Genomic DNA, 27,775 nt, shown 5'->3' with positions numbered 1-27,775 from the left:
AGGCTGGTCGAGGCAGCAGGGGCAGCACCTGGCAGCATTTCCCTTCCTTTTCTTTCTGTCCCTTCCCTTTCTCCTTCCTCATCCTCATCCCCTCATCCCCTTCCCCTTCTCCTTCCCCATCCCTATCCTCATCCCCTTCCTCTTCCTCATCCCCCTTCTCCATCTCCTTCCACTTCCCCTTCCCCTCATCCCCTTCCCCTTCTTCATCCTCATCCCCTTCCTCATCTCCTTCTCCTTCCTTCTCCTTCCTCATCCTCATCCCCTTCCCCTTCCCCTTCCCCTTCCCCTTCCCCTTCCCCTTCCTCATTCTCCCCCCCCCTTCCCCTTCTTCCCCCCCTTCCCCATCCCCTTCCTCATCCCCCCCTTCCCTCTCCCCCTCCCGGCCCCCCGCCCCCCACCCCCCAGCCCCGCCGGGGCCCCGAGGCGCGGGGCAGGTGCCGAGGAGCCGCCGCCGCCGCCCGGCCCTTCCCGGCCCCCCCCCGGCCGCGCATGCTCGGGCCCGGCGGCGGCGGGCGCCGGGGCCTAGGCGGCGGAGCTGCGGCGATGCCGGGCCGCGGGCGGCGGGGCCGGGGCCGGGCGGCGGGGGCGCAGCGCGACGTCGGCGCGGAGCCGGAGCAGCAGCGGCAGCCGGAGCCCGGCTCTGCCCGCGGGCCGGCCCGGTTCTGCCCGCAGTGCGGGCGCGGCGTGGAGCCCGCCTTCAGGTTCTGCCCGGCCTGCGGCGAGAGGCTGCCGCCCTCACCGGGGAAAGCGGCGGCGGCCCCCGCGCCACGGCGAGCCCCGAGCCCCGCGGCCGCCGGCGGGGCCGAGCTCGAGGCGGCCGGGCCCGGCTCCTCCCCGGGGGCCGCCCGGGCCCCCCCGTCCCCGTCTCTCGCCCCCCCGGCGAAGCGCGGCTCCCTCTCGCCCCGCAAGCCGCGGCCCGTCGCGGCGGTGCCGTTCCCGGAGGACGAGGTGCTGGAGGACCACGGCAAGAGGCGGTGGAGGCTGGGCCGGCTGCTGGAGCACGGCGGCCCCGGGCTGATGTACGAAGGTGCTGTGGGGACGGGGACCTTGGGGGGGGGGGGGGTCCCCGTCCCGGGCCGGGCTGTCGGGGTGTCCCCAGGGGCTGCGGTGCGGGGGCTGGCGTCCCCGCACCGGGTTTCGGCTCCTCGGAGAGCCCGGGGGGGCGGATGTGAGCCCCGCGGAGGTGAGGCTGCCCGCAGGCTGCTCTGCTCTGCGCGGAGACCAAAACCCTTCTCGGCCACTGCTGCCGCTTCCTGGTTTGTTTTTTTTTTTTTTTTAGGTTCAAAACCGACACGCTGCAAGCCCCGTGCAGGAGTTCCTGTTCTTGTAGGCGTTGTCGGGGCTGTATAAATGTCAGGTCAGGATTCTCGACCTGTTTCAGGGCCAAAAGGAACCAGAGAAATCGTCTGGGCATTTTCTCAGCTGTTTAGTGCGTGCTGATCTTTTCTCTCCGGTCGAGTTCTGTATTTCCAAGGGGAAAGTTTCGATCTCATTCCCCACCGTTAACCTGAAAACACTGCTCAGGAGGAATTTTCTCCGTCAGTAAGCTTTGCCCGATGTTTGGCTTTAGTTTCCTTCTACTTGCTTATGCTGCTTCATAACCAAGGCAGGGCATCCAGAGACATGATGGTAGGAAAAGAGCAAATCAATGTTGTTACTACAGTGGAAGGTGCTTTTACAGAGACACCTTCTGGATGATGAGCAGCTGATAACCTGTGTGTAGCATTCAGTCTGAGAGCAGCAGAAAGGAAACTTCCCCAAGGCAAAGTAATGGGTGCAAATTTTGGAGGAGGAAGGTCACGTGTATATAATAACATTACACAGAGGAGAAGGGACTGTGATCTCTTACAGACTTGAAAAACTACATAGTGAGCCAGAGGGAACTCTCATCAAATTAATTTGGGGATGCCTTTGAGATTCTGCTAATGATTTGTTCTTTGCGTGCCGTCTTCAAAGCACCCCACTACCGTAGCCATGCGTAGATGCTTCTGTGACTTAAGCAGATCTGCACTTGAAGCATGTCAGGGGTGCTGTGCTTCTGGAGCAAGGTAAGAATCATTTTGTAGCAGAAGACACTGTCACAGAGGATGCTTTTGCAAAGTCCAAGTGAAAGAAGCAGAGGATAAGTAAAAGTCAGGCTGTGCAGGCTGTGTTTAATGGCATAGCTGACGCTGCAAGTAGCTCTTTTCTGTGCTTCTGTAACCACGTCTGTTCCATCCTTCCACAGCACAGTCAGCATCTGGAGCCTGTCCTCAAAAGCAAAGATTCTCCCTCAAACTTGTGAGTTTTGATCTGTTTGGGTAAGAAATAGTGTGTAGTGTTGTGTCCAGGGCCTGACCCAGCCGGCCTGTAGGACTAGAGGTGGAATTCAGAGCAGGTGGTCAGAGAGGCCCCCTCTAGCCTGAAGCTCTGCCGCCTCGTGGGATGTGCACTGGCTTCACTGTCCTCATCGCCGCAGGGAAAATCCCTTAGAGGGAGAGAATAACACCATTGCTTAGGAGATGGATAAAACTTCCCAGGGATCTCTCGCTTGGTTTTCAATAGAAGTTGGCTGTTCCGCTAGAGGTGTGAAGAAAAATAGCTATGAGGATTTCATTTAAAAGCAAACAAACAGACAAAAACCCCTTCATCCCAGAAGACTGCCCCTTCAATCCACAAGGCTCAGTAATCTCTAAAACTGAATTTAGTGCTGTAGGATAGAGTTCTTGTTTCATTAATGTCAGACCTGCTTTCTTCCTATATGGCAAGTGCGTAAACCCTGCTGAAATCAGGGGGGAACTGGAGATGACAGAATTTGGTGGTTATACTGAGAGACTCTAACACCAGAGCACATCTTTAAATTAAACAGTAATTAAAGTTGTAATTCTGACCCAGCTTCCTAGGCGCTTCCAAAGATTTGTGTTCTCCAGAAACATGTTATTTTCAGTAATAGCTGTTCTGCAGTTGAAATTGAGTTTATGAGTGATGGCTCTGCGTGGGACGTGGTGGTGCCCACTCACATGTGCTAGTAAAATTATTCACTCTTCTGTCAGAGGAGAGCTGTATAAGAGGGTGGAGAAAGAATACAGTGTTAATGAGAACAGGCAGCTAGCTGCCACAAAACTAGAACCAGTAGGTGGGGATCTTTGTTCACTTCTGTGCGTAACACTCCCAGCTCCTGTATTTTGCACCTTCTGGTGTTTTGATCAGCAGTCCTCTGACTCTGCAGCCCAGCCCTGGCGGCTGTAGCGGTCTGTGGTATAGCACATGAGAGCATTTCGGTTCAGACTGGCTTTTCAGGCAAGATGCACGATGAAATATCTGGAACGTGGTCGTTTGTGTTGTCTGGAGACTGCTGATCCCGCAGAAACCGGGGCCGCTTGTGGGTGGGGCCTTTGGTATCAAACCAGCCAGGATGTAAAACGGCTGCCTCCTCCCATGCGTAGCATCTGTCCTAAGTTAGCGTGCAGTATCCTGAATATATTTCTGTGTATGTCTATAGAAACGTGTGTGGGCACGCAGACCTGTATACATTGATTGTAAACCATCAGGTCACTTGATAACAGCAGTAGTAAAAGAGTAGTAATGCTGACTGGGGTGAAAAGGATGGACTTTAAGAATCCAGCACATTACCCAGACACTTAGGAAATGTTATGAATACAGACTTTCTTGCTTGTCTTGTTTTCTGACAGCTAGCATAAAATGGAATAGCTTTGACTTGCCTGTTTGCAGAAATAACCTCATCTGTGCTGTGGCTGTGAAGGTTGCCTCTGTCTCCTTCTAACATAACAGCTTCAGGACTAGAGCGTGTTCTAGGCTGCCAGAGGGTTCCCATTGTCTAGGCGCTCTTAACCAATGGATGCTTCTTAGCGGTAGTGCTTGAAACGTGCGGTGTGAGACAGCTGCTCCCTCCTTCCGTGCTGATGCTTGGAGTCGATGCGGCTGTCAGGTGCAGCATTAAATAGCGAGCCCAAAGACCTGAACTCTCTTCTCAGCTCTTTTGCTGTCCTTTTGTTTTTTTTTGGGGGTGGGAAGAGGGAAGTTTTAAAATATTTAGTAGTCTTGTAGCAGTCTTGCCCAAATTGGCCATTCTAGCAGGGGGTGTGTAGCTGAAGTACTGCATTTTCTTTCTGTTTCCTTTAGGATGTCAAAGATGGCAAGATCTACAATGAACAGAACTTTTTCCAGCGAGCTGCAAAGAAAGACAGAGGTTGGTGCTTCTCGGAAGGGTGGGGACGAGGCTGATTGTTAGGAAAACTGGCATCACTCTCTTGTTGGTTCTGTCAGTCTCTCAGAAGGCAAGGCTAGAATAAACTAATTTGTTGCTTCATCTGTGCCAGAGTGCTGAGCAGTTCAGCCAAGAGCTGCTCTCCCAGTAGTCGCCTTTAGGACACTAATATTGGCATTTTGAAGCTCTTTGCTCTACCCAGGCTTCGTCTTGATCTCGGTGGTAGCTGTTTAATCCTGCAGCCTGGCTGGCCGTTGCTCTCTCTCTCTTCTGTGCTGCTTCCATGGGCGTTTCTGTCAGCTGCTGTCAAGTATTTACTCAGTTGACTCAAAAACCTGAGCATGGGCAAATCTGACCAGGGAACATGGGCAGGTGCTTGAGCAGGGGTTTTGGGGGAATTCCTGACAAACCTGCACTTCTGGGAAGACTGCAATCAAGTCCTTCCCAAGCCTATGTGTAGAATTTGCTTCTCCATCGCTGCTCCTGATTCTCTTCTTCCCTTCTTGTTTTACATAGCCCCATAGCAAGCACACGCTTTAGCCTGCTCTGGTATTTCCAGCATCCCTTCTGTCTTATTCTTGCTCTGCAGTGCTGTGTGCATTGACATACTAACAACCCCAGCATATTACGCTGGCATTTCTGCGACAGAATCAGTATGAGAGTGACTTTTAACTGAGCTGCCCAGGGCAGATCCGGCCTTTGGAGAAAGGCCATCCCTGACTGAGCTCCTTTGTGTTGGAGCTCCTTAGCAGCATCTGCTGCACTTTGTCCTCTTCTCTTGCCTTCTAGTGGATAAGTGGAAGAAGATACACTCTTTGCCCCTGCTGGGAATCCCCAATTGTGTTGGCTTTGGACTGCATGCAGATAAATACAGGTGAGGTGACTCTGTGAAGGGCACAGCTGAGCTCTTTTGTCCACAACTGTCATCTCTTGGGCCTTCCTTCTTTCCCTCTTGCTCTCTGCTGTTTCATTTCTTGCTGTCTGCAGGCTCCTAAGTATGTGTTGCTCCTATCTCATGTATTACCAGAATTATTTATTACCAAAAAATATTGCCTCTCCCAATATCCTGTTTCCTTCAGTCCTTGTGTTGCTGGTGAAGTCATTGCTTTTGCTGCTTCTGCTCCTCAGGCCCAGGGACATCTTATTCCTGCCTTTTAAACTTAACACAAAAGGGGAGACCGAGACTTTGTAATATGTGGTCAGCATGTCTCTCCTTTTCAAGGAGTTTTATATAAGAAATGAGGAAAGCTTTGCCCAGGTCAACGTGAAGTGGGGGACAGGTCTAATCCAGGTAGAATGCTTGATGAGTGTCTGTTGTAGGGTTTCTGAACCAGGTAGGTACTGCCAAGTCCTTGTCTCTTGTAGGTTTTTGGTGTTCTCAGACTTAGGGCGAACTCTTCACTCCATCCTGAATGATGGCGTACGCCTGAATGAGAAAGCAGCTTTTCAGATCGTAGTCCGGCTGGTACGTAGAGAACCAATACTTTCCAAGAGGCTTGTTCAGAAAAGGCATACAACTTTTTCCCTAATCTTTTAAAGATGTTTTAAAGCTAACCCAGGGGTTTGGCTGGGGTCTTAAAGCAGCATCCCTTGAGCCTGTTGTGAACTTGAGTAGCATCTCTTGAGCAGTATGTAAATTTGAAGGAATTTGAGATAAGGAGAATGAAAGAAAACTGGCACTTGACAATCAGAGTCTGTGAGATGTGGTGCTTACCTGCACGCAGCTTCAAGGAACTGCGTTGGAAAGTCCAGTTTAGTGAAAGCCCATGTGCAGAAGGAATGCATGGGTCTAATACGTTTACATTTTCTGTTTACTTGTAGCTAGACTGCCTGGAGTACCTTCATGAAAATGAGTACGTGCATGGGGACATCACGGCTGAGAACATCTACGTGAACCCGGCAGACCTCACACAGGTATGGAGCAGGAGCTGTGCTGCAAGGAAATGGCAGTGAAGGAGGGCTCATGAAGCAGGACAGAACACCCAGGTTCCTGCTCTTGAGCAGGGGGACGATGCATTCTGTGCAGTGCTCAAGCAGGTGTTGTGGTGCAGGACTGGGGAACGCACAGATTTGACACCTGGAGGAGTGGACATGGTACCTACCATGCCACCTAGAGTCTGCAATAAGGAGACTCCTTGGAGGGAATTTTCAGGCTCTGTCCTGGAGACCTATGGAGGAAGAGGAGCAGATATACAGCTTGGGGTCCTGGCCCCAAGCAGTAATGCTCAGACGTGTGTTTATTGGTGTCTTGTAGGTGACCCTAGCGGGCTACTGCTTTGCGTTCCGTTACTGCCCAGGAGGGAAGCACGTGGCTCAGCGCGAAGGCAGCAGGACCCCTCACGAAGGCACGATAGAGTTTATCAGTCTGGACAGCCACAAGGGAGCAGGTGAGTCTCTTTCTGACACAAGCCAGTCAAGCTTGCCACAGAGCTGTTTCTGTGGCATTGCTCTCTGGAGCTGGCATTTGTTAGTAAAAATGCCTGGAAATCATCACCTGCAACTCAGTTTCTGGTCAGGCTATTTCCCCTAACCTCTCTCTGGGCTGCTGTGTTGGGACTTGCCAGGTTACGCAGCAACAGCAGCAAGAGGTGCAGGGATGTTCCTGCTCCATCTGGAGCCTTGGCTCTACTGCAGGCATGCAAGGAGTAGAAAACTGGGCTGCTTCCTGCTGGCTTAGCAGGGATATGTTTCAAACCAGACTGGATCCCTGCCCAAAACAGACTTGAAGCAAGCCGGCTTTGCTCTGACCTTGAAGCAGTGAGAGCTGGAAGGGCATTTAAATTAGCCAGTACCTCTCTTGGTTGCAGTACCTCTCTGGGCAGATGTTCGTCCAGGGGCTGGGATGTGCTCATTCAACTGTGTGGTAGCAGGCTCTCAGAACTATTGATATGCTCTAGCACATCTCAGTGAAACTCTTGCATTTCTGTACTTCCGCTCTTTAGACTTGTGCCCCATCACAAGGCTGCCCGTTTTACATAAGGGACACTTCAAATAGAGACTTCCAAGGTTGTGCAATGAGTGCTAGAGTCCCTACTTGCGTTTGAAGGAGAGGTGCTAGCTTGAGCCTCTTCTCAGATGGCTCCCAAACAATTTTTCATGTGTCAATCTCCCTTCTTTCCCATCAGGACCATCTCGACGGAGTGACTTGGAATCTCTGGGCTACTGTCTTCTGAAATGGCTCTGTGGCTTCTTGCCTTGGTCTCATGATCTGAAGAACGTGGAAACTGTGGTGGAGAAGAAAGAAAAGTAGGAGAAATCTTCTGCTCTTTTGGGAGGTGCTCAGCAGAAAGTACTGAGGAATGTTCTGTGACTTGAAGAGAAATCACATGGTCACAGTACACTATTGGGATGTGGGTTAATCCACTGTAAAGGCTGAGACTGGAAGCAGGTGGCCAAAGTTGTGTCTCCCAAACAAAAGGGTTATTGGTGAACCCAGATCTCAGCACCGTTTAGAACCTGGTCACCTCAATTCAGCCTTTTTTTGTCCCTGTTGTTAAAGATGGGCTGCTTGAGTGCCTGCTCCTTTGCTTCTTACCTGACAGCACTCTGCACTGATTATTCCAGGTACAAAGCAGATGTGACATGCCTTCTCCGACAGTGCTTCATCGGGCAGAGATCGATTCCAGGTGTGGGTTTGCTTTTCCTATGGGCTTCTTGTGGAGGGAGGATTGACTGTACTTGAAGTTAGAGCCTTCCCTGTGCTGGGGTGCTAGCTGGGATGGCTTCCAGTGGTGATGGTGCCAAAGCATTGCAGGGACCAGCTGACAGGCTCCTCCTGTGAATGAATCCCTTGTTTTCTTTGCAGCAAAACAAGGAGGGCTGCTGCCCATTATCTGTATTCATGAGCCTTGCTGAAGAGGCAAGTGTTCTGGGGGCTTTAAAAATGCAGGATTTGGGTCACTTCCCCATCCTATCTTTGAGTTTCATATTAGTCTTTTGTTTTTACAGACCCACAAAACAGTTTGGGTGGGAAGGGACCTTAAAGATCATCTGGTTCCAACATCCCTGCCATGGGCAGGGACACCTCCCACCAGCCCAGGCTGCCCAAAGCCCCATCCAGCCTGGCCTTGGGCACTGCCAGAGATGGGGGTGTCTACAACTTCTCTGGGCAGCCTGTGCCAGTGCCTCACCGCCCTTATAGTGAAGGATTTCTTAAATCTAATCCAAGTCTACTCTCTTTTAAAGACTCCTTGTCCTATCACTACGCTTCCCGACAAAGAGTCCCTCTCCAGCTTTCCTGCAGCCCCCTTTAGGCACTAGAAGGCCACTATACGATCTCCCCAGAGCCTTCTCTTCTCTGAGCTGAACAAAGCCCGCTCTCTCAGCCTCTTTACCTAATGGAGGTGCTCCGTCGCTTTGATCGCCCTCGTGGCCCTCCTCTGGACTCAGTCCAACAGGTCCTTGTCCTTCCTGTGTTGGGGGCCCCAGAGCTGAATGCAGGGCACTGCAGGTGGGGTCTCACAAGAGCAGAGTAGAGGGGGTGAATCACCTCCCTTGTACCTGCTGGTCCCACTGCTTCTGATGCAGTCCAGGTTTTGTTTCCCTTTCTCTGCAGCTGGCCAAGGCAGGTGAGTGAGCTGTCTACGGGGAATGCAGTCTGGAGAGGCTATTTGACAGCTTTGTAGAGATGATGGGTGGCCGTGCTGCTCCGGGCAGTGACATTCTCATTTTGCAGATGCCATTCAGAGCTACCTGCAGCAAGTAATGGCACTGGAGTATGAGGAGAAGCCCAACTATGAGTTCCTGCGGCAGCTCTTCAAAAAGTCACTGGAGAAGATGAAAGCATCAGCTTATGACTCCGTGGCTATCAGGATAGTGCCCTAAGTAAGTGCCTGTAGTTTAGATTGCCACAGTGCAAAGCACTTGGGCCCCTATGCTGCTCTGAGCAGTACAGCACCGCTGCTCTGCGCCACACACCCTGCGGTGCTGCAGGCAGCAGCAAGAAGAGGTGAGAACAGAGTAGGGTGGTCTGTGAACTCACCGGAGGAGACCACAGGGCTCCTCCTGACTTTGCAAGCAGTACTGTTCTTTCACCATTCCCTCGTAAGAGACTGGTCCAGTGCTACGCAAGGCCAAGTTTAGCATTTGTCACAATATTTGTTTCTTTGAGTTTTTCTAGAAGGGCTTAATACTTGCCACCTTCTTCCAGGTACAATAAAGGCTGAACAGTTTGCAGGGCCCTGAAGGTGCTAATAAAATACAGATTGATGTGTAATGTGGTCCTTTAAAAAAAAAATAAAATCCAGAATCTGGGCTGTACCTTTTGTAGTTCCTTTTCATAAAGCCAGCTTCTAGTACAGCTCTCTAGGCACAAGTGTTCTATTTTGTCCGTGAAACACCTCCAAGATGAAGGTTTGAGAAGAGATACAATACAAATAAATACAGAGACAAATCTATGTCTAGTCTGGGCCTGTATCAGTCAAGGCCTCTGGATTAAGCAGGAGCCCCAGGAACAGATTTCTGGGAAGGAATTGTACAAATGCTGGTTAATATTCCTGTTTGTGCCTTTTCTTTTAGATCAAGGAAACTTGCACAGGAAAACAGAGTTCAAAGCCTTCTGCAGCGTGAGCCCCTTTCAGAAGACATTTAACGTTTACCTACCTGTTTTAGAGAAAGACTTTTTAAAAGCATTTTCCTCTAATTTTAATGTGACGTGCTACTGAATGCTGAGCCACTGCTGTAACAAGTGACTGTGAAGATGCTCCTGCATGGCAAGTTAGTGTAAACAGCTGGAGAAGTGCACTCTAGCCACCAGGAGAAGGGCACAAAGAAACTAAATCAGGGACTATTTTTAAGTGACAACAGTGGCGGTATGTTGTTTTATAATAAACTTTACGGACAAGCACCCAAGGCCCCCTGTCATGTAGTTATTTGTCATGTTCAAGGCGTTTCTGTAGGCTTTCTTTCTGGGGATGCTATAGAATTGTGATGGTGATCTGAGCCCCATGGAATTTTTTTTTTTTGCCATGTAGTAAAAGTGCAGGATGCTCTTCCAACTGCTCATGCTGTTAATGTAAATAGCCTACAGGCTGCCCCTCTTGGAACTTAATCCTAATAACTTGGCTCAGAGCTAAACTCTGACTTCATCCCTAAGCAGTACCTTAACTCTCCAAGCTCCAGCTCAGTGAAATAGGCAAATGGGATACCATCCATAAAAGCAATACAAGGAGCCATCTTATTTATACAAAAAAAGTTTTATAAAAAAGTCACTACATTGTGTGTATCTGAACTGTTGCCATCTGCCACAGTAAATTCTAAACAAAGGAAGAATCCTGGAGTCCAGTTCCAGTGTTAAATTCATTGACATCTCCTGGAAGTCTTATACCTTGGTATTTAAATGCTCACTATGTTTTTAAAAAGAAAGCTGTTTTCCCAACATTCACAGGCTGACGGATCTTTAACAGGGGTTGGCTAGGCTGAGGTCAGCGTAGATGGTTCTTTCACATCACTACGGATATAGCATAGAATATTTTTTTTTTTTTTTTAAGAAAAGCATATGCTGCCTTTGTGAATTAGGATCCAGTTGTAATAAAAATTAAGTTAGGGCTTTCTGTAAGACAGAATGTTTGCCATTACTACATTGATGCCTGTTTCTAGTGTTCAAGTGATTTGTGCTTTATTTCAGGACACATTAATAGAAATAGCAAGGAAGACTGTGCAAGACAGGAAATGAAGTTTTGCCACTGGCTGGAGGTGGCAGCTTAACCACGCAGTTCCAGCATAGACTAACAGTTCACAGAGATCACATTACTGTAGCATTGGGCAGTGAAGCATAAGGCACAGGAGGAGGATTTTTCAGGTGAGGGAACATATGGCAACTAAGGCCTGAGGCAAATAGGGTTTAAAACCATGTGAGAGGTAGGTTAAAAAAATAAAAGCTCAGACCTGCTGTGAGCCTTCATTTACCTCTTGATTGTATCCATGAAAACCTTAGATCAGTGCAGCAAAGAGTATATATATACACACAGATAGACAAGGGAAGCACCGGCTGACTTGATATAGTACCTGGCCAGAAGAAAAAGGCAGCACAACCTCAAAAAGGTCTTTCAAAGGGAAGAATTCAAGCATAGTGTTACATCTAGTAACTTGGTAACCAAAAATAAATTCCTTTCTTTTATAGTGCCAGGCCTCACAGTGAAGCAAGGGACATGACAAATTTTCTATCACCAAGAATTAACTGGCGAGGTATGACAAGCTATAACGTTTCATCAGTGGAAAAAGATCTTAGTTTGCAGAGGACCAGACAATAGGGAATACTTTAAAAAGACAGATATCAAGAAAGGAAACAGCCCAGAAGTGAGCTACAGAATTGAAAGACAGGCTTGCAGATCACAATAGGCAAAGTTGAGGGGAAGGACTCTTTTTGGAGGTATTGTCAATTATTCACTATCATCCCTGTACGACTATGACAGAAATACTGTTTCCAGGAAACCTAGAAAAGTAAAAAGCGTGAAGTCAGAGGCTTAAGAAGCCCAAGTTCACCCTTTCTTCACTGTGTTCCGCTACATTTTTTCGTTTGACTTGCCTTCTGTCACACTTGCTATCACTAGACCTTGCACAGACTGACTGTAAACACGATTCCAAGTAACGAGGCAGGCATGGCTCCTTGTTCATGGCGCTGCCAAGAGACAGTGCTGAGGTAGGTTTGAGAGGTACTCCACAGCTGCCTTCTACAGACGATGCAGGACTAGCACCATTGACGGAAGAGTAGCCCGAGCTCCCTTCCTGGTTAGGATTTCTTGGGGCAAGGTATGTTGAAACTCTGTGAGTGTCATCGGGTGTCTTGGCCTTCCTCTGTGGTGCCGCATGCTCGGACCACTCTGCAGAGAGGTTATCTTCATCGCTGGAGTCCTGACAGCAGTGCTCCGCTGGGTCCACATAAACCACCGTCACATCCAGGATTCCACTGGGACCTGTCACTGCAAGGATGATAAAAGGGAAAGGTCAGTTACGACTTGTGCATCACCAAGCAGGCATTCAGCACAGTCAAGCAGAAAAAAAAACACTTGCAAATATAAACTTTGTGTCTACTTACACATGGAGGGGAGGGTAGACCGTTTCCCCCTCAGCTTGTTTGGATAGGTACTGCCTAACAACTGCTTGGAAAGTGAAAGGCCAGTCTCTGCATCAGCAGAACAAACATAATACTGTCTGTAATTGGCTACAAGCCATCCCATTCATCAGGTTTGGTCTACTGTTGTATCTGAAAATACTGTCTTGAAATGCTAAGCAGCTACCAAAATCCCTCATTGTGTTCTGAAGCAATATGTTCCTTTTCTTCTGTATATTCCTAAAACAATTTAACAGTTATAATCACTGGGGAAAGGGGGAAGAGTTCTTCCAGCTGGCCTTCTGCTGAAAGTTCAGGCTCCTGGTGCCTGAGAAACAGTTTTAAGCAAAGATAAAAAGCCAGTTTTAATTCTCGTCTGCTTTTTATAAGGAGAATAAAAGCCTCACCATCTCCATCTCTCTCGCCTTCACTTTCCTGATCACCTTCATAACCAGAGCAGGAATCTAAACTCCAGTCCAGGAAGTTGTCTAGAAGGCTTTCTTCCTGGGTGGATAGTTCAGCTGTAGGTGTAGTCACAAAGCTGCCTCTGTCATCCTGAATGCTGTCTTCCCTCCTCCTGTAGCAAGAAAATCCAGAAGTCACGCATTAAAAGACAGATCTACTTTTCCAGCTCTTTCAATAGGTATGCCAATTAAGGCGATTACAGAAAAATTGATCATATTTAAGAATGGAACCTCAGGATACCAGAGAGGACGAAAGGCTCATGCTAGTTTTCAGAGACATTTAAAGCAATGACTTATACTAGCCTTTTAGTTCTCTTTCCAGAGGGAGAGCTAAGGAAAGTCTCAATTTCCACCACATTCGTGTGCAAAGGACTGGGCTCCGGGTCCTCCTGTTTCACACCCAACACTGAGCAGAGCTGGCTGTAACTCATCATCTAAAAAATAAAGGGTCAGTAAGAATTAGATCAAGCGATTCCCTCTGCCAGGAGGCAGCTATTTTATCCTTATTTTCTAGGAGAAAGCTATCCTGGTGAGTTCTTCCTACACGTACTGAACCCCAACAGTTATAATCCCAGCAGGGGAAGTTTAAAAACCACAACTTTACCTAGTTGTTCTCGCCTCCAAAAATCTGAAGTTAAAACCCACTTCCCCTTATTTGAAGTTTTGTACGTCCTGCCATTTGGTAGCTTTGCTCTGGGTGTCCAGCTTCAGCAAATGAAACAAAGAGCTAACCCACCTTTTCTTTGCCTATTTCTTCATAACGCTCATCTTCAAATCGTTGTTTCACTGCAGTTAAGGACACCTGCCTATAATCCTTTGGGACCTCATCATGGAAACTGGAAAGACAGATTGAAGTCCCAGTCTTAGAATGGATTACATGAAACAGTGCTAGCAAAACCTAGCAGTTTATGTGCTTTCCCTCTGTCCACCTCAGCTCTGTGCTAAGGAAGTTGGCATTTCACCAGAGAACTGGTGAGTAGCTAGCCGGGCCACTTGGTTTCTAAGTGTATGAGCACCTAATTCTTTATCTGTTTCTTGAGATATACAAGGTATTTGTCTTACAATCTTTCAAAAATTAGTTACATTGACTACCGGAACTCCTCCTGAAATTCACCAGTAAGTCAGTCACAACTGTCTGAAAACAGTGTGGCAAGCTGAAACCTGCTAACCTTGAGGAGCACCAGGTCTTCGGTAACCCAGGGCCACTACCAGGACAAACAGAATAACTGTCAGTGAACTGGCCCCTAGACTTCAGTGCCTCATGGTAGAGGGAACAAGGCAGTTTCCCAAAGCCACCTCCTTCATTTGGAAGGGCTGGCTATGGATGCAGCATGGCTGCAAGAGCTGGAGTACACACACACTCATGTTTCCTCCCAAAAGAGTTCCAGAAGTTTTACCATTTTTGGTGGAGGCTTAGCACACAGGGCAACAGGTCTTCAAGAGAGAAACCAGTGCACTCAGACAACTGGCTGGTCCAGGGATGTGCTAGAGAAGAGAACAGATATTACCATTTCATGTTCTATAATCAGATTTCTTTATGGGATAAAGATCATTTTTAAGTGATAACGATTGCCACGAGCTTTTGCCTCTACACAGTTTAAGTTAAGAATTAGCTTCAAGGATAGCTTTACTTGAAAAACTTAAGATATCCCTAAATATAATCCTACAGCGTAGACAATGGCAGAAATCTTCAGACTTGTTTAAACACCGGGCTTGCATTGGCTGATGCTAATACTCTTGTTCATCACAGCTATTAAGAAGTCAGACTGAACTCAACTCTTCATTCTCAAGTTTTACACCTGTTCTCCTCTCCACCCTGCCCCCCACAGTGACTGGGACATCTTGCCTAAAGGCAAAGTAAACAAAAAAAAGGCACCCTAAACGGGAAAGGCAGACTGACATACTACGTACTCCTCCAAATGGGCTTTCCTTACCTTGACCGTGTAGTATCTTAGCCAGCAGCAGTGCCGCAGCAGCCAGGCGAGCTGGGGAATACACAAAAAGGCTTGTGTTTAAGAGTGACAGTTCGCAAATGAAGCTGTAAAGGTGCAGAGTTCTTCTCTCCAGTGAGACTATGTTTGACAGTACTTCTTTGTAGTCCACAATAGTAGGTATCTAATACAAAGGATAACAGAGGTTGGCAATACAAGACAAGCACCAAGTATTTAGAACAGTTGTTTCCAAAAGACATCGTCTTCATTAGTGTTTTCTTTCCTATTTTTTTTTAATACTACACTAACATTGAAATATTCTCCAGCAGAAAAGTAAACGTCCTCAACTTGTCTCAAGAGACATAAGTATTAATCTCTACAGAAAGAGAGAGCTTTGCATCTGCATGCTCTTAAACACGCATGGCCTCCACAGCTGATAAAGAACAGCTGCATAAAAAATAATGTCTTAGATAAGAAGCACTAATTACAAGAGCCCCACAGGCAAAATATTCCCTCCACTTTCCAAACTCACCCTTATCTTTCCCTCCAGGGCAGAAATGATCTCGCCCATCATCCTAACCAGATCTTCATATTTGTATGTGTTGTCCGTTAGCCACACAGCTTCCCGTATTGTCAAGATCTCTTTGCTGATGAAACTGCAATATCAAAGAATACTAACAGTTAACCCCAGAAGAGAGTGAACTTGTGCACCTATGCACTATTTTTTTTTCTTTCTGTGGCCAATAAATGCATCCAAGATGGCCAAGGAGTTAAACTTTAATAAGTACCTTATAAAGTCAAGTACTGATTGGGAAAGAAAAACCAGCAATTCTTCATTTATTTCACTTTTTAGCTGGAACCACCTACTAGGACATTGCTAATTCTTCATTTATGAAACCTTTCTTAGCTTAAGATGCAAGATATTGAGGTAATTAACAAAGAAGAATAATTATCCACCGCACCCTTCTGTTCATCTGAGCAAAACAGACTAAACTAGGTAACAACACTGCTGCAGTTGTTCCTTACAGGGTTACTCATGCTAATGAGAGTGTGAAAGATTTCAGTTGTTGATGGAACGCATTTAGACTTAACCACCACTATGGAGTTGTTTTCATATTAAAAAACATGTTCAAGGAATATTCTGTGCCTCATTTGCAGGGACTGGGACTGTTTGTATTCGAACTCAGTTCAAGCAGCAGTCATTGTAGAGGGAAGCCAAGGATTCTTTCCAGTACTATTATTAGCACGGGGAAAAAAGCTTGAGCTGCACAAACGAATTTGAATGATCACAGTAACCACCCCTCAGCGTGATTCAGAAACCCTACCGTGTGCAAATGACCATGCAGGCTATTCCCAGAAGTTGGAGTCGAGATCGAGGTACAGGTCTCAGCTTCAGATAGCGATCCACACATCCCACTGTCATGTGAAGGCATAGGCAAGAGAAGTCTTTCATGGTAGCCACTTCCACCAGCCAATCAATCAGGATATACCTAGATGGCAAAGACAGACGCATCCTGCCCAGTTAGAAGCCATTCAAATCAGTGAAAAACTCCCTCCCTTTCCCTGGTCATCTGAATTCCTTCTCCACTTAAAAGTTCAAAGACAAGACCGCTGCCCTGGGAAGCCTGTTCCAGTGCCTGACCACCCTCTTGGTGAAGAACCTTTTCCTGATATCCAGCCTGAATTGTGAGACAACTACTGCTCCACTCGCATGAGAGGGCACGGCTGTGGTTACACAACTCCACACCATGCACAAAGCGTTCCCACCTACCCCCAGCCTGCCCCAAGATGCTTCCTCCATCCCCTAAACAGAAGGCCAGGGAGTGTGTCCAGGCACCGGAGTGCTGAGCGTTCACACTGCTGAAGCGCTAGCTTGCGCCTGATTGCACGTAATGCACTGCAGAGGAGTGAAGCTGAAGATTTCGTCTTCCAACAGACCTCATTCTGGAGATCTTTCCCCTCTACACATGTAAAGGGAAATAGATTTTTGCTGTGTGGCCTGATTCCTGGATCTGAGTTTTTACCTCATTGTTTCATTTATTCTTTTCTGCACAGTGAAGATACTTTGCTTGCTGATAGGAAGGGAGGCTTGAAAGATCTGAGACACCATTTCACTGGAAGATTTTGGCTCTAATCCTAGCTGGTTTCCATTCCCACAAGCTTTGGCTAAAGCTATCTGTAGTAGAGAAAACACAAAAGAAAGGGTTTTTACCAAATGCAAAATAAAGCAGCTTAGAATGGTCCTGTAATTTTCCTGTTGAAAAGAGGGAACATGAGAAACTACTTGAGGGAACTGCTAGATAATTGGTAGTTCTTAGTCTGGCTAAAATACCGAACACTGCACACGTAACTCAGGGGCAGGCTTTTATGTCTATCACAAGCTTAATCCTTGGATTGTACCAAAGAAAAGTGCAGTATTTTCCAAAGGAGGGTGATTTGCAGAGTATATATACACACACATACAGATATTATTCAGCAATTTTGACCCTGCTTCTGAAGGGAGAAGTCTAAGCCTATAGTGGTGACAGCATAGATAAGACCAAATAAAGATAGCTTTCCAGGGTGGGGGTTGAAAAAAAAATAAAAATCTATCTTACCTGTGCTTCCCAGCAGCCCTTTGCTGCATAGTCCCGTAGCTTCCTGAGACTTTGGAGGTATCTGCCAGGATCTGACATCTGTATAGAAGAATGTAAACACATTTCAAAAACCATTACCTTTACATAACAAACAGAAGAACTGCATTACTAATATCCAAAGAAAAAACAGTACCTGCAGGCAGGTACCTCTATTATTTCGGCAACCTGTCTGTTTCTCACCGTGACAACAACACTGTTTTCAAGAAAAACTTTCTTCATCTCTTGCCCAGGGTCTTGCAGGAAATGAGACAGGTTACAGGAGATTCCAACATACTAGCTTTGGCAGATTTTTTTTTTTTTTTTTGTAAATGACAGTGCAGGCAATCTCCCCACTCCTGTTCCCAAGTGAGCAACCTGATCACTGGCCAGCAGTCCCTATGCCTTTAGTAGGCTCACTATGAAAGAACTGCTAACACCTTTTACAACTACTTGTAGACTCATTTACTTTAAACACCAAGACAGACACCAGAGCTCATTTGTGAATGTTCTTACTATTCTTCTTGGTTATGAAGAAGGTAAGATTTGAGAAACCGCGATGTCTTCCTTCATATGCTCCTTGCACGGGACAAAGGTTCAGACATTACAGTGAAAGTGTTTTGAGAAACAAAATTACTTACAGCAACCTTTCTGTTACTTTCCCAAAGGAGGTAGGAGCTGTTTAAACAACCCTGCTTTGAAGATTCTTCAAACATTTCAAGGGACTCTTTTCTTTTTTCTTCATCCTAAGAACAAAAGGCATGACTGTATTTACACTGTCCAGACGGATCTCAATACTTCAGAAGCTACAGAATGGCTCTGTACTGAGAACTATAGAGCAGAATCAACAACTTGTGAGTCCACTCCAGATTATGAGGGCTGCTCCAACATCCACTCAGCATTTAAAGATTCCGTCTCAGGAAGCAGTGGTTTTCCCCAGCCAGACAAAATCTTTTTACCTTGCTTGCTACTGACGGCCATTTTTGTGTGGTTGATACTCATTACGAATGGAAGGCGTCCTTTAAGACCTGACCACACAGCAAGCCCATGATCATGCTAAAATTAATTTAATTGTTTCTAAAATTGGATAAACTAAGTTGATAATGTTCCTTTAAACAATTATTAGGTTAAACCCATGAGAGCAGAAATTGCTACTCCACTTGAGGAAGATAAGAACATTTGGATGACTTTTCTTCACTCAAGGCAAACACAGCATTAACGTCAATAAAAGTCATTTTCAGAATCCCCAAACGTATCAAATCAGAAACAGCGCTCACCTCAAAGAGACTCAAGACCTTAGCCAAGCAGTAGAGAATAGATCCTTTCTGAGCCTGAAAAAAAGCATCAAGATAAAGTATTGCTAAAGATAAACAAGGAACAATAGCAACTTTTGTTATTAATTCCAGAGTCAAGTTGTTTGCCTTTCATTCTTCCCCCTGCTTTTCTCAATATTTTGTCATCTTTGAGAAAGCACTGAATCTCTCAGAAGAGACAGCACAGGCCTCTGGTACTCATGATATACTGCGTAGTTTGGCAGCAGATTCATTAAGATGATTGATCCGCAGTCACTTAAACAGCAAGAGCATAGGAGCTCCTTGGGGAAATGAAAACAATTTTTGCAGAAGAAGTAGGTGCAGCTACCAGCCTGTCTTAAAGTCAAGGGCAGAAAGCAAAGTTAAGGGCAGAAAGCAGTCTTACTTTCTCCAGCTGACACTCTGCTTTAAGACTCTCATAGACCACAGCTTTACAACAGCTTCCACTCAAGGACCAGGGAGGACGAATAAAAAGCCAGATAAACGGGGCTGCGCACACATTCAAACGCTCTGCCAGACTGAAGAAATGAGACGCCTTTAATCCATTCACTTCTGCACGACCCTCAGAGATGGACACTAAACAAACAACAACAAAAAAATGGAAATAGTTTAGAGTTTATTCACAACATGTTTTTGGCATCTAGTCAGACCAAGAGAGAAAATAGGATACCACCAGGAAAAGATTGGATAGTATTTTCTCTTTAAAACTTTAAAGATCAGGGAGATGGCAAGAGAAGACAAATCTTATTATAATTAGTCTGTAGGAACATAAAATCCTAAGCCCAGGAGGCATTCTGCAAATACCAGTACTCAAAGCAACATTAATTCCTGTCACTGCACAAACGAATTAGTATGCAAGTTACCTGCCTTGCTAGCACCCCCAGCAAGGAGGTTCCTCCTGCCAGCCATCAGTCCCTTTTGTTACAACCAACAGACTAGTTAAGTAGCCAAGTTTGATCAGGAGTTTACAAAAGATGACTTCTAAACATGAATTCATAAGCTTTGCACAGACTCATTTTGTCGTTTTAAAAGACCTGTGCACCATACCATCACTTAACACCTAGCAGTTTAGTGCCCAGTTCTTAAGTTGTACTGAAAGATAAAACTGAAGAGGCACGGTAACACAGGAGTCCGAACCACACACTTAAGACAGCAAACTGGCTCTGAACATCACTGCTCTAGAACCTGGGTACAAAAGCATCAGTGCTCAAGACACTGGAGAAATAGCTTTGCAAGTAGCCAGTGAAAATGATGAGGCAATTAGTCTGATCTGTAGCTACAAGCCATCAGCTCGTCTGTATTTCTTTCCATCATGCCGTCTTCCCCAAGGCCCCAAGTACAAGCTCCCACACTTACAGCCTTCATTGTACAGGTATGCTATTCCCAGCTTCACAGCAGCTTCAAAGTTACCCCTTTCAGCAGCCCTGAATGGGAACACAGAAGATACCTCAGGTTGAAGCCAGTAGGTGTTTTCAGGCCCACATCATCAGATAAGTTGCTTCAGTGGAGGCCAAGCTGTGAATTTGTTGTTCACCAACCACAAGCATACGTGCTTTCACTACGTAAGTTAAAGGCAAATTATGCTGTGGCTTTTCTTGCTGCAACCCTTTCATATGTCCAGGATAATTTGACAATTCACAGGAACAGTTTCCCAGTCCCATGCAACATCCCCGATACAAGAATGCAATAATACGCTTTGGTACTTGCACCATTGAGGACATGCCTCAAGCCCTTGTGCTCCTCCCTTCCAGACCAATTTTCAGATAAATCTTCTTCAGAAAGAAGATGATACATGCATCAGAGCAGAGGCAATAACCAGAAGCAGAACCGTTAGCATGACATTTAAACTGATTGATTGCCTTCAAATCAGATGAGTAAAGAGACATTCTCCTTCCTTTTTACGGTGCTTCCTTTTTTAATTTCATAATTACCCATTCAAACTGCACTTGTTTTAATACCGAAGTTTATCTGCTTTTCAATACAGTGGCTTGCACAAGAAGTGACCAAAACAACTAGGACCCAGAAATACAGTTATGCTCTTGATCCTATGATCTCACTTGCATGTTCATATGGAAGGACCAGTAACGTTTCAGTTAATGTGTTATGTTCTAACATGGAATGCTAATGCCCTTTGAGAGAAGTAACTTCAGTGTATGCAATTATTTGCAGCTTACACGTGAAGTCAATAATTCTTCATCACCCTATGGAAAGACTTCTATAAAAAAAGGATTGTCAGATTTCTCACTTACAGTGAAGATTGATTAGAATTGCATATCTAGCTTGAAACACCCTCCTCTACAACTTCAGAGGAATATTGATTCTTAGAGCTTACCTTTCAAACACTTTCAGGTTTTCTGGAGAAGGCCATACATCTTCAAAGCTTGCACATGCCCAAACACTAGCATGATTATCCACAAGGTATTTAAGATGTGAGTGCACCTGCAAGGTTGGGGGGAAAGCATAAAATAATAATTATTAAAGCGACCAAAGGAGAAATAGTTCTTTGTGATCTAATTTTATATAGGTAACTAATTAATCACAAGTTCATCATAACTCTCTTCCTGTTTAACCATCACTAAGGCAAAAGATGCTAAACCAAATCAACTTGTTCAGTCCCAGTGTGCTGGCAAGACAATTTCCACAGAAGATTTGCACAAATCAAACAAATACCACTGCTAATCTTTTTAAGCTTGAGTACCAAGAAATAAAATTATTAGGATAGCAAATATCCAGCTACTGCATGTACTTTTTGCCTTTCTTCAGGTTTACTCGGACACAGACTTTCCTGTATGCAGTCCTGGCTCCTAATGGCAGAAATAAGCCACTGCATGTGACAGAGAAGCACTTGCAGACTCACAGCTCTGACCGAGAGGATGTCCTCAGCAGGAAGGCCTTTCAGAACATGAAACAGAACGTCCTCAGGCAGGCTTAGCAACGTCAGGACTCGGGGCCGTTTTCTTATCCTTCGCTTTGAAGGGAAAGAAAAACACCTGGAGCACCTACAGTGAATCACTGGAAAACAAAACCACAGAACAGCTCAGTTAGCGATGGAACAGTACAAGAAGAAAGGCACTTACAGAGTACACGCATATATAAACACATTTGATCAAGTACCTATTTACTGCAGCATATAATACTCCTTCAAACGTATTAACTGTAGAGATTGAGCACGTGTCACAGAATGCTGTAAGACCTAGCTACGAAGAAGCAAGTGACTGGTTCAATTTTTTTTTTAGTTCAATTTAGTCAGTTAGGCTAAGATGCTCAGAAGGGATGGCTCGTGCCACTCAGCTCAAATTCTCCTCATCAAGGAGAAGCCTCCTGTGCCCTAACTCCATCATTTGACCGTTTGGTTAAACTGTCACCACTACAACTCCATCTACCTCCCCCACCTCCCAGCTTTTCCTTCTCAGTTGATAACGGACCTTGAAATGTGACCGGGTCGATTAGGAAGTTAAGACCCACTAAACCCGCTGCAGCCAAAAGCCCATCTTTCTGGGCAGCCAGTTGCTGCCACGGGCACTCACGGAAGAGCCCTAAGAACCAGGGAGCCTTTCTTTGAAGTCTTCACCGCTTTGTAGAGTTCACAGACCAAGGCGCTGGCTGCTTCTGTTGCCGGTTAGGAGTTCACCCTCACTGCATTAGCCGAGAGAGGCAAACCCAAGAGGAGCGCAGCGCATTGCTCTCTGAGGACAGGAAACCCAAACCTTTCTCCACCCGCTAGTGAGAGTGCAGTGCTCGGGCTGCCACGAAGAGCCTGGCTCCTGCCCGTACTCGGGACAGGCAGAGGCACAGGCGACAGAGGCCATTTCTGAGGCAGAAGGTGGCTGAACGTTTCCTTCGCAGACAGGAGGGCTCCAAAAATAAATTCTGAAGTGAAAGCGAATTAAAGGACCACTTAAAGGTCTGTGCTTTGGCCACAGAGGACTTCTTGGTTGTACTTCTCAAACCTGGTTCAAGCCTTACACAAAAAGAGGTTACACCTGGGAAATCCATTTACTTTTTTCCTAAAGAAACTTAATAGAAGACAGCCTCCGCTAGAGAATCCAACACTGTGCTGCACGTCTGAGCTAGCACTGTTGGCCCTATTTTCCCTGGATCGTTTGTAATTTGAAGATATTTTGACGTAAACGAGAACCCTGGAGTCAAAGCAGCACCGTAACGCACACACCAAACCGTCGGGTCCGACCGGCGAGGTACGCCAGGCGAGAGCCAGGCAGTCCCACTCGGTAACAGGGCCGAAGGCGCCAGCTGAGCCCACGGTGCAGCTCCCAGCTTCTCTCAGCAGTAAGCGGGAGGACGGGGCGCGTTTGCGAGGCGTTCTCCCCTCCGTTTTTCCTTCCCTCCGATCTGCTCCTCGGCGCCGGTTCCGTAACGCGCCCTGGCCGTAACCCCGCAGCCCGACAGCCCCGGGGCCCAGGCCCTCCGCGCACCGCGGCGAGAGCGGAGCCGCCCCACGGGAAGGGACCCCGGGACCCCCGGGACCCCCGGGACCCCCGCACCCGGCTCCGCAGGGCCGCAGCGCAGCCCCCGCTCCCCGCGCAGGCCCCGGGGGGGGGGGGGGGGGGGAGCCAAGCCCGAGCCCTGGCGGCAGCCGCAGCAGGGGGAGCGCCGCCCGGGGCCCGGCCGCCTCCGGGAGCCTCCCCACCGGTCCCCCCGCGCCCCCATCCCCGGCCCCATCCCCGGCCCCGCCGCCGTTTGAATTCCGCGGCCCCGCCGCTCGCCCCGGAGGCGACCCCCGGGAGCTGAGGGGCCGCGGGTGTGTGTGTGTGTGTGGGGTGGGGGGAGTGCCGGAGCGGCGCGGCCCGCACTCACCGCCCGCCTTCATCGCGGCTCCTCCCCGGGGACCGAGCGGCGGCGGCGGCGGCGGCGCCCGGAGCGGCTCTGAGCGAACGGCGCCGCGGGGGGCGGGGCCTGGCCGCGGGGGGGCGGGGCTTGGAACGGAGGGGCGGGGCCTGGCCGCCGAGGGGCGGGGCTCCCCGCTGCCCGCTCCGTCCCCGGGGCTCGGCCACGCCCCCTCGGCGCTCAGCGAGGGTCAGGGAAGGAGCGCGCGGCCGGCCCCGCCCCAAGCCCCGCCCCCTCCTCGCCGGCCCCGCCCCGGGGGGTGGAGGGAGCCCCGCCCCTTTCCGCCGTAGGCCCGGCTGCGCGGAGCGACGCCTGCCGGCCGCGCGCACTTTTTTTTTTAAACACAGCGGGCCGCCTGATTGGCCGGCGGGCTGCTGGGGGGCGGGGCCGGGCCCGCCCCGCGGGCCGCGATTGGGCGTCGAGGATGCGAATTCGAATCGGGGCAGTTGGCGGTTCGAGCACCTCGCGGGCACGGCGGCTGCGGCGCATGCGTGCGGAGAGCAAGGACCCCACCCCCCCCCGCTCCCCCCGTGTCCGGGGCGGGCGTTGCCATGGCAACAGGCGCCGGCCGCGCTCCCGCTCCCCTCAGGGCCGGGCCCCGCTCCCCCGGCGGTGCCACCCGGGGCCCGCGCGGCGGCGGGGCTCGCAGCCTGCCGCCGGGTCTCAGTCCCTATCGCCACCTAGTTCAGCTCCCCTGGTGGGCCGGGGGCTAAGATGTGACAGAGCTGCGGGCAGGAGAGGCCGTGCCCGGTGGCTCCGTCACCCCGTGCCCCCACGACACGGGGCCCCGGTCCTGCCCCGTCCTGGCCTTGTGTGAGGGCTGAGGGGATCCGGGAGGACGATTGGGAGTCAGTGCAAACCCGAGTCAAGGGTTCAGGGGAAAGCCCGCGTCCTAAGAATGCAAAGAGCAGAGAGAGATAAAGGGTGTCTTGGAAAGGCCCGCAGGCAAACAAAGGGACGTTGGGAAAAGCAGTTAGTGCTTCAGCTCACCTGGAGCTTTTTGTGAGTCACCTGGAAAACGGCAGCAGGAAGAGCAGCGATCGTCCTGTCGGACATAACGTGGCTGTGTCATGATTCGTCGTGGTTGGAAACTTTCCCGACATTGCATACCTTGAATAAACATGATCCCAGCACAGCTGAGGTTTCTTCTTGGTAGTGCGTCTGTGGGTTTTATTTAAGGACAACCCTAGATTTTACGAGCGTTTTTCATCTGTAGAACACAAAATTCTCGATGCTTCTGTGTGCGTACGCCCGTGGGAGGGGTTGGGGTAGCTCTGAGGTATCACCAGTGCTCCAGCTTTGTGGCTGGAGGAGCTCAGCTCAGACAGCTCGGTGGCTTATTTTAGGTGGCACCACGGCGCTTGCTGTGCTGGGACAGAGCCCCTCGTGCCCACCCCAGAGCTGTGCAGCGACCACGGGGCACAACGGCAGTGCCTGCGCTGTGTGAGCCTCTGAATACACGAGCTGCTGTGGAAGGCTTCCTCCCGTGCAGCTCCCCCTCCGCTTCCATCCACAAAGCTGCGTAACGTTCCTGGGGCAGCAGCTGCTGGCACGGGAAAGTGGTATCAAGAACACATGGAATGTTTAGCTTCTTTTAATTGGGAAGAGTTTTGAGTTAAAGAGTTGATCATGCTGTCGGCTTTTGTTCCTTATTTCTTCTCCCCCTCACAGCTGTTTCTGTCAACTAAAAATAAGTTGAACCAGCAAACAAAACATGAATAATCAGCTCCGCGTAGAAAGCTAAAATACCACCGGGAGATGCTCTGTGAGTCATGGTGCAGAGTTCCCTCAGGTAGATCTCCTTCTTTCCAGAAACTGGAGCAGCAGAGGAAGGCAGGCCATGGGGAAGGGGACAGCTTATAACAGAAACCCAGGCGGGCACAGAGAGGTGGGAGCTGGCAATGCGGTGGCAGGAACCCGAAGTCTGTGACTGTGGATGCAAGAAAGGTGTGGGGCAGGGCATGGCAGCAGTGCTCTGTGTAAGGCTGACGCCCAAACTGGTGAGCTGGCCCCAAAGCAGCTGCAGCTAAAGGGATGCTGCTTGCCAAAAGCCAGAAGATACCATTCTTCCAGTACTTATTACTGGAAACGCATTACTCATTTACTGGAATGACTATGCCGACCTTGTATGGGCCCGACACAAAGTCAAGTGAAATTAATGTGAGAGAGTCTCTGTGGCTATCTTCAGCAGGGTTTATAGCAGGTTTACAAAGACAAAGGACTTCTAATAAGATATATTAGTCAAAGCAATATACTGTCTTTTCTGTGAAAGTGATAATTACGGTGGAGATTTTCAGCAGTGGTGAACTTTGTCCTGGTTTGTCCTCTCTGGAATCCGATGGCAGAACATCCAGATGGCTTTATCCCTGACATACAAGATCAGAGGCAGACCAGTGTGCAGTGGGATTCATGTTGCTTGAACATAGCCATCTGGCAAGAACTTTGAAACCCTGTGGTGTCTGCAAGCCCTGCCTGGAGCCGGCAGGTTGGGATTGGAGAGGGACCAGGTTGGGATGGGAGGGGGACAAGGCTGGGTGCACCTCTTTCACACTTCTGCACTTCTCAGAAAGGCATGACACAGATATGAGTCTTTCCCCAAAGAGAAGAAGGCTGATTCATGTGTGTTTTAATCACTGTTGCCCGAGCTGGATTTCCCTTGTTTGTCCGTCTCCACTGAACAGGAGAATGTCTTTCTTCCCTTCACATCTGTTGGCTGTGGAAGTGAAGCTAAATACAGTGAAAGCCTTTTGTTTGCCTCGATTGCTGTGATTCAAACAAAGCTCAACAAAGATGTGAGGTGATTCTTCTGGGGGCAACAGATGCTGCTAGGCTTGCTCAAGCTTCAGCCAAGGTGTTGATTCCTCTCATGAAGCGATTCAAGGGTCAGAGACCGTGGCATCTGAGCATTATGTGCACGGCCAGCAAATACATTCCTCTGGCAAAACAGCTTTTTTTCCAAGGCAAGGTCTGTCAGGCTAGGAAACAATTTTCTTGCAGGGAAAGAGACTCTCATAGGTGCCTACAGCCCATCAAGAGCCCTTTCTCCTGCAGGCGCTGGGGAGTTTGCCTGTGGCAGATCGAGCAGGAGGGAGTCAAGGAGTCCTGCCGCCACGGTGGCGGCGTGGGGCCAGGCATGGCTGGCGGCCCCGTCGCTTTTCTGGGCAGAACAAACAGGCTCGTCAGAAACGTCTGTCCACTCGGTTTCCTTCACGCATAGAATCTCTTGTTAGATTTGTTTTTGCTGTATTAGTCTTTAAGTTCCCATGATGTTTAAAGTATTGTCTGTGAGCTTGCTGAAAACACCTGTTAATAAGGCGTATATCAACTTGCCTTTTTTAAAACCCATTTGTGGATTAAGAGGATATAGTGCTGCTGCTCATCAGTGTCCCCTTTCTCGGGAATTTCAGCCTTTTAAGCCTCTTCAGATGGTCAATCGTGGAAGTCTTTTTAGAGCTAGTATATTTTTTCACCATAATGTTTACGTGGACTGTGATTAGATTCATATATGAAGATTTTAAGGAGAGAGCAAAGATGAAGAGTTTCAGTCAAATAGGTCTTATTACAAAATGATAACAACTATGAGTGCAGCATCCCGTCTAAAGAACAAATTAACAAGCCACTTAATTTAGACATCCAGAATGTGTTCAGCTTGTTGCAGGCAAGCAACTGAATACTGAAGGTTGTGTTGCATGCCATTGCCAAAGTAATTTCGTTAAGATTACACTAAAACAGCACTTGTGTACATTGCACAGTGGAGTGCCATGGTTTGCAGGAGTTCTTCGCCCAAGACAAGCACTGTCCAAGATAGTTCTGGAGTCAAAAATGAAATGCCTGTGGTATTACAGTGTACATGGAAGCTAATTAACAAACTGGAAACCTCAGAGTAATTAGCTCTGCTGCAGCAGCATCACAGCTCTACTGCCTTCAGGATCTAGCATTTCTGCAGGGGCTGATGTGGTACCATTTCAAATCTGAGGCTGCCTGAGGCTGGGAAAGAAGTGGGCACCCGGGAGTCATTTTGCTACAATTTTTACATAGACCATGATCACTCACTAGATAAACATGACAGTTTTATGTTACAACATCTGAAGAATGCATTCGGTCAGTTGCAAAACAGTATCTTTTCCACAGTTCAAAGGACAAACAGAAGCAACCACAGGCCATTTACTGGATGAAAGGCTGAAATGCTTTATGAATTCTCCTGGCAAATATCATCCTCTGCTGTAGTAAGACTAAATTACTGAGAGGATAGAGGAACCAATTTTCTCTTGAAAGAGCCAATCCTCAGCTGAAATAGCGGTAGCAGCCTTTGCAACTTCTCTTGTCCTGCTTTTAAGAGGGTGATGTAACTCA

General features: G+C 48.2%; 2 protein-coding genes across 2 annotated transcripts; one reads left to right on the top strand and one right to left on the bottom strand.

Annotated features, from left to right (window-relative positions):
- The first annotated feature begins 543 nt into the window (after window positions 1-543).
- Window positions 544-10,057, top strand: VRK3 (VRK serine/threonine kinase 3). Its single transcript, XM_048065070.2, has 11 exons — window positions 544-1,027; window positions 2,228-2,280; window positions 4,123-4,189; window positions 4,997-5,081; window positions 5,573-5,672; window positions 6,029-6,121; window positions 6,462-6,594; window positions 7,333-7,453; window positions 7,772-7,833; window positions 8,883-9,031; window positions 9,725-10,057. The coding sequence occupies exons 1-10, from the start codon at window positions 544-546 to the stop codon at window positions 9,029-9,031; spliced, it is 1,347 nt and encodes a 448-aa protein (XP_047921027.2). The 3' UTR covers window positions 9,725-10,057.
- Window positions 9,892-23,516, bottom strand: CCNF (cyclin F). Its single transcript, XM_066977708.1, has 17 exons — window positions 23,393-23,516; window positions 21,435-21,589; window positions 20,910-21,016; window positions 19,934-20,001; window positions 18,963-19,153; window positions 18,542-18,595; window positions 17,906-18,010; window positions 17,250-17,327; window positions 16,677-16,828; window positions 15,978-16,142; window positions 15,185-15,308; window positions 14,656-14,836; window positions 14,119-14,206; window positions 13,458-13,557; window positions 13,025-13,155; window positions 12,665-12,834; window positions 9,892-12,126 (listed from the first exon to the last, which is right to left on the bottom strand). The coding sequence occupies exons 1-17, from the start codon at window positions 23,403-23,405 to the stop codon at window positions 11,663-11,665; spliced, it is 2,346 nt and encodes a 781-aa protein (XP_066833809.1). The 5' UTR covers window positions 23,406-23,516; the 3' UTR covers window positions 9,892-11,662.
- Between the last annotated feature and the right edge of the window lie 4,259 nt (window positions 23,517-27,775).

The sequence above is a fragment of the Anser cygnoides genome, chromosome 15 (assembly GCF_040182565.1).
Source record: "Anser cygnoides isolate HZ-2024a breed goose chromosome 15, Taihu_goose_T2T_genome, whole genome shotgun sequence".
NCBI classification, from domain to species: Eukaryota; Metazoa; Chordata; class Aves; order Anseriformes; family Anatidae; genus Anser; species Anser cygnoides.
This window is presented reverse-complemented; position numbering and strand designations above follow the sequence as displayed.

What these genes read in the sequence shown, in the direction of transcription:
- VRK3 (XM_048065070.2), top strand. Translation starts at nt 544, where the DNA reads ATGCCGGGCCGCGGGCGGCGGGGCCGGGGCCGGGCGGCGGGGGCGCAG. An exon ending in CCCCGGGCTGATGTACGAAG is followed by an intron (nt 1,028 to 2,227) that starts GTGCTGTGGGGA and finishes ATCCTTCCACAG; the next exon opens with CACAGTCAGCATCTGGAGCC. An exon ending in GTGGTGGAGAAGAAAGAAAA is followed by an intron (nt 7,454 to 7,771) that starts GTAGGAGAAATC and finishes TGATTATTCCAG; the next exon opens with GTACAAAGCAGATGTGACAT.
- CCNF (XM_066977708.1), bottom strand. An exon ending in ACATCCTCTCGGTCAGAGCT is followed by an intron (nt 21,017 to 21,434) that starts GTGAGTCTGCAA and finishes CCAACCTTGCAG; the next exon opens with GTGCACTCACATCTTAAATA. An exon ending in TAAGATACTACACGGTCAAG is followed by an intron (nt 14,207 to 14,655) that starts GTAAGGAAAGCC and finishes TCTCTTCTCTAG; the next exon opens with CACATCCCTGGACCAGCCAG.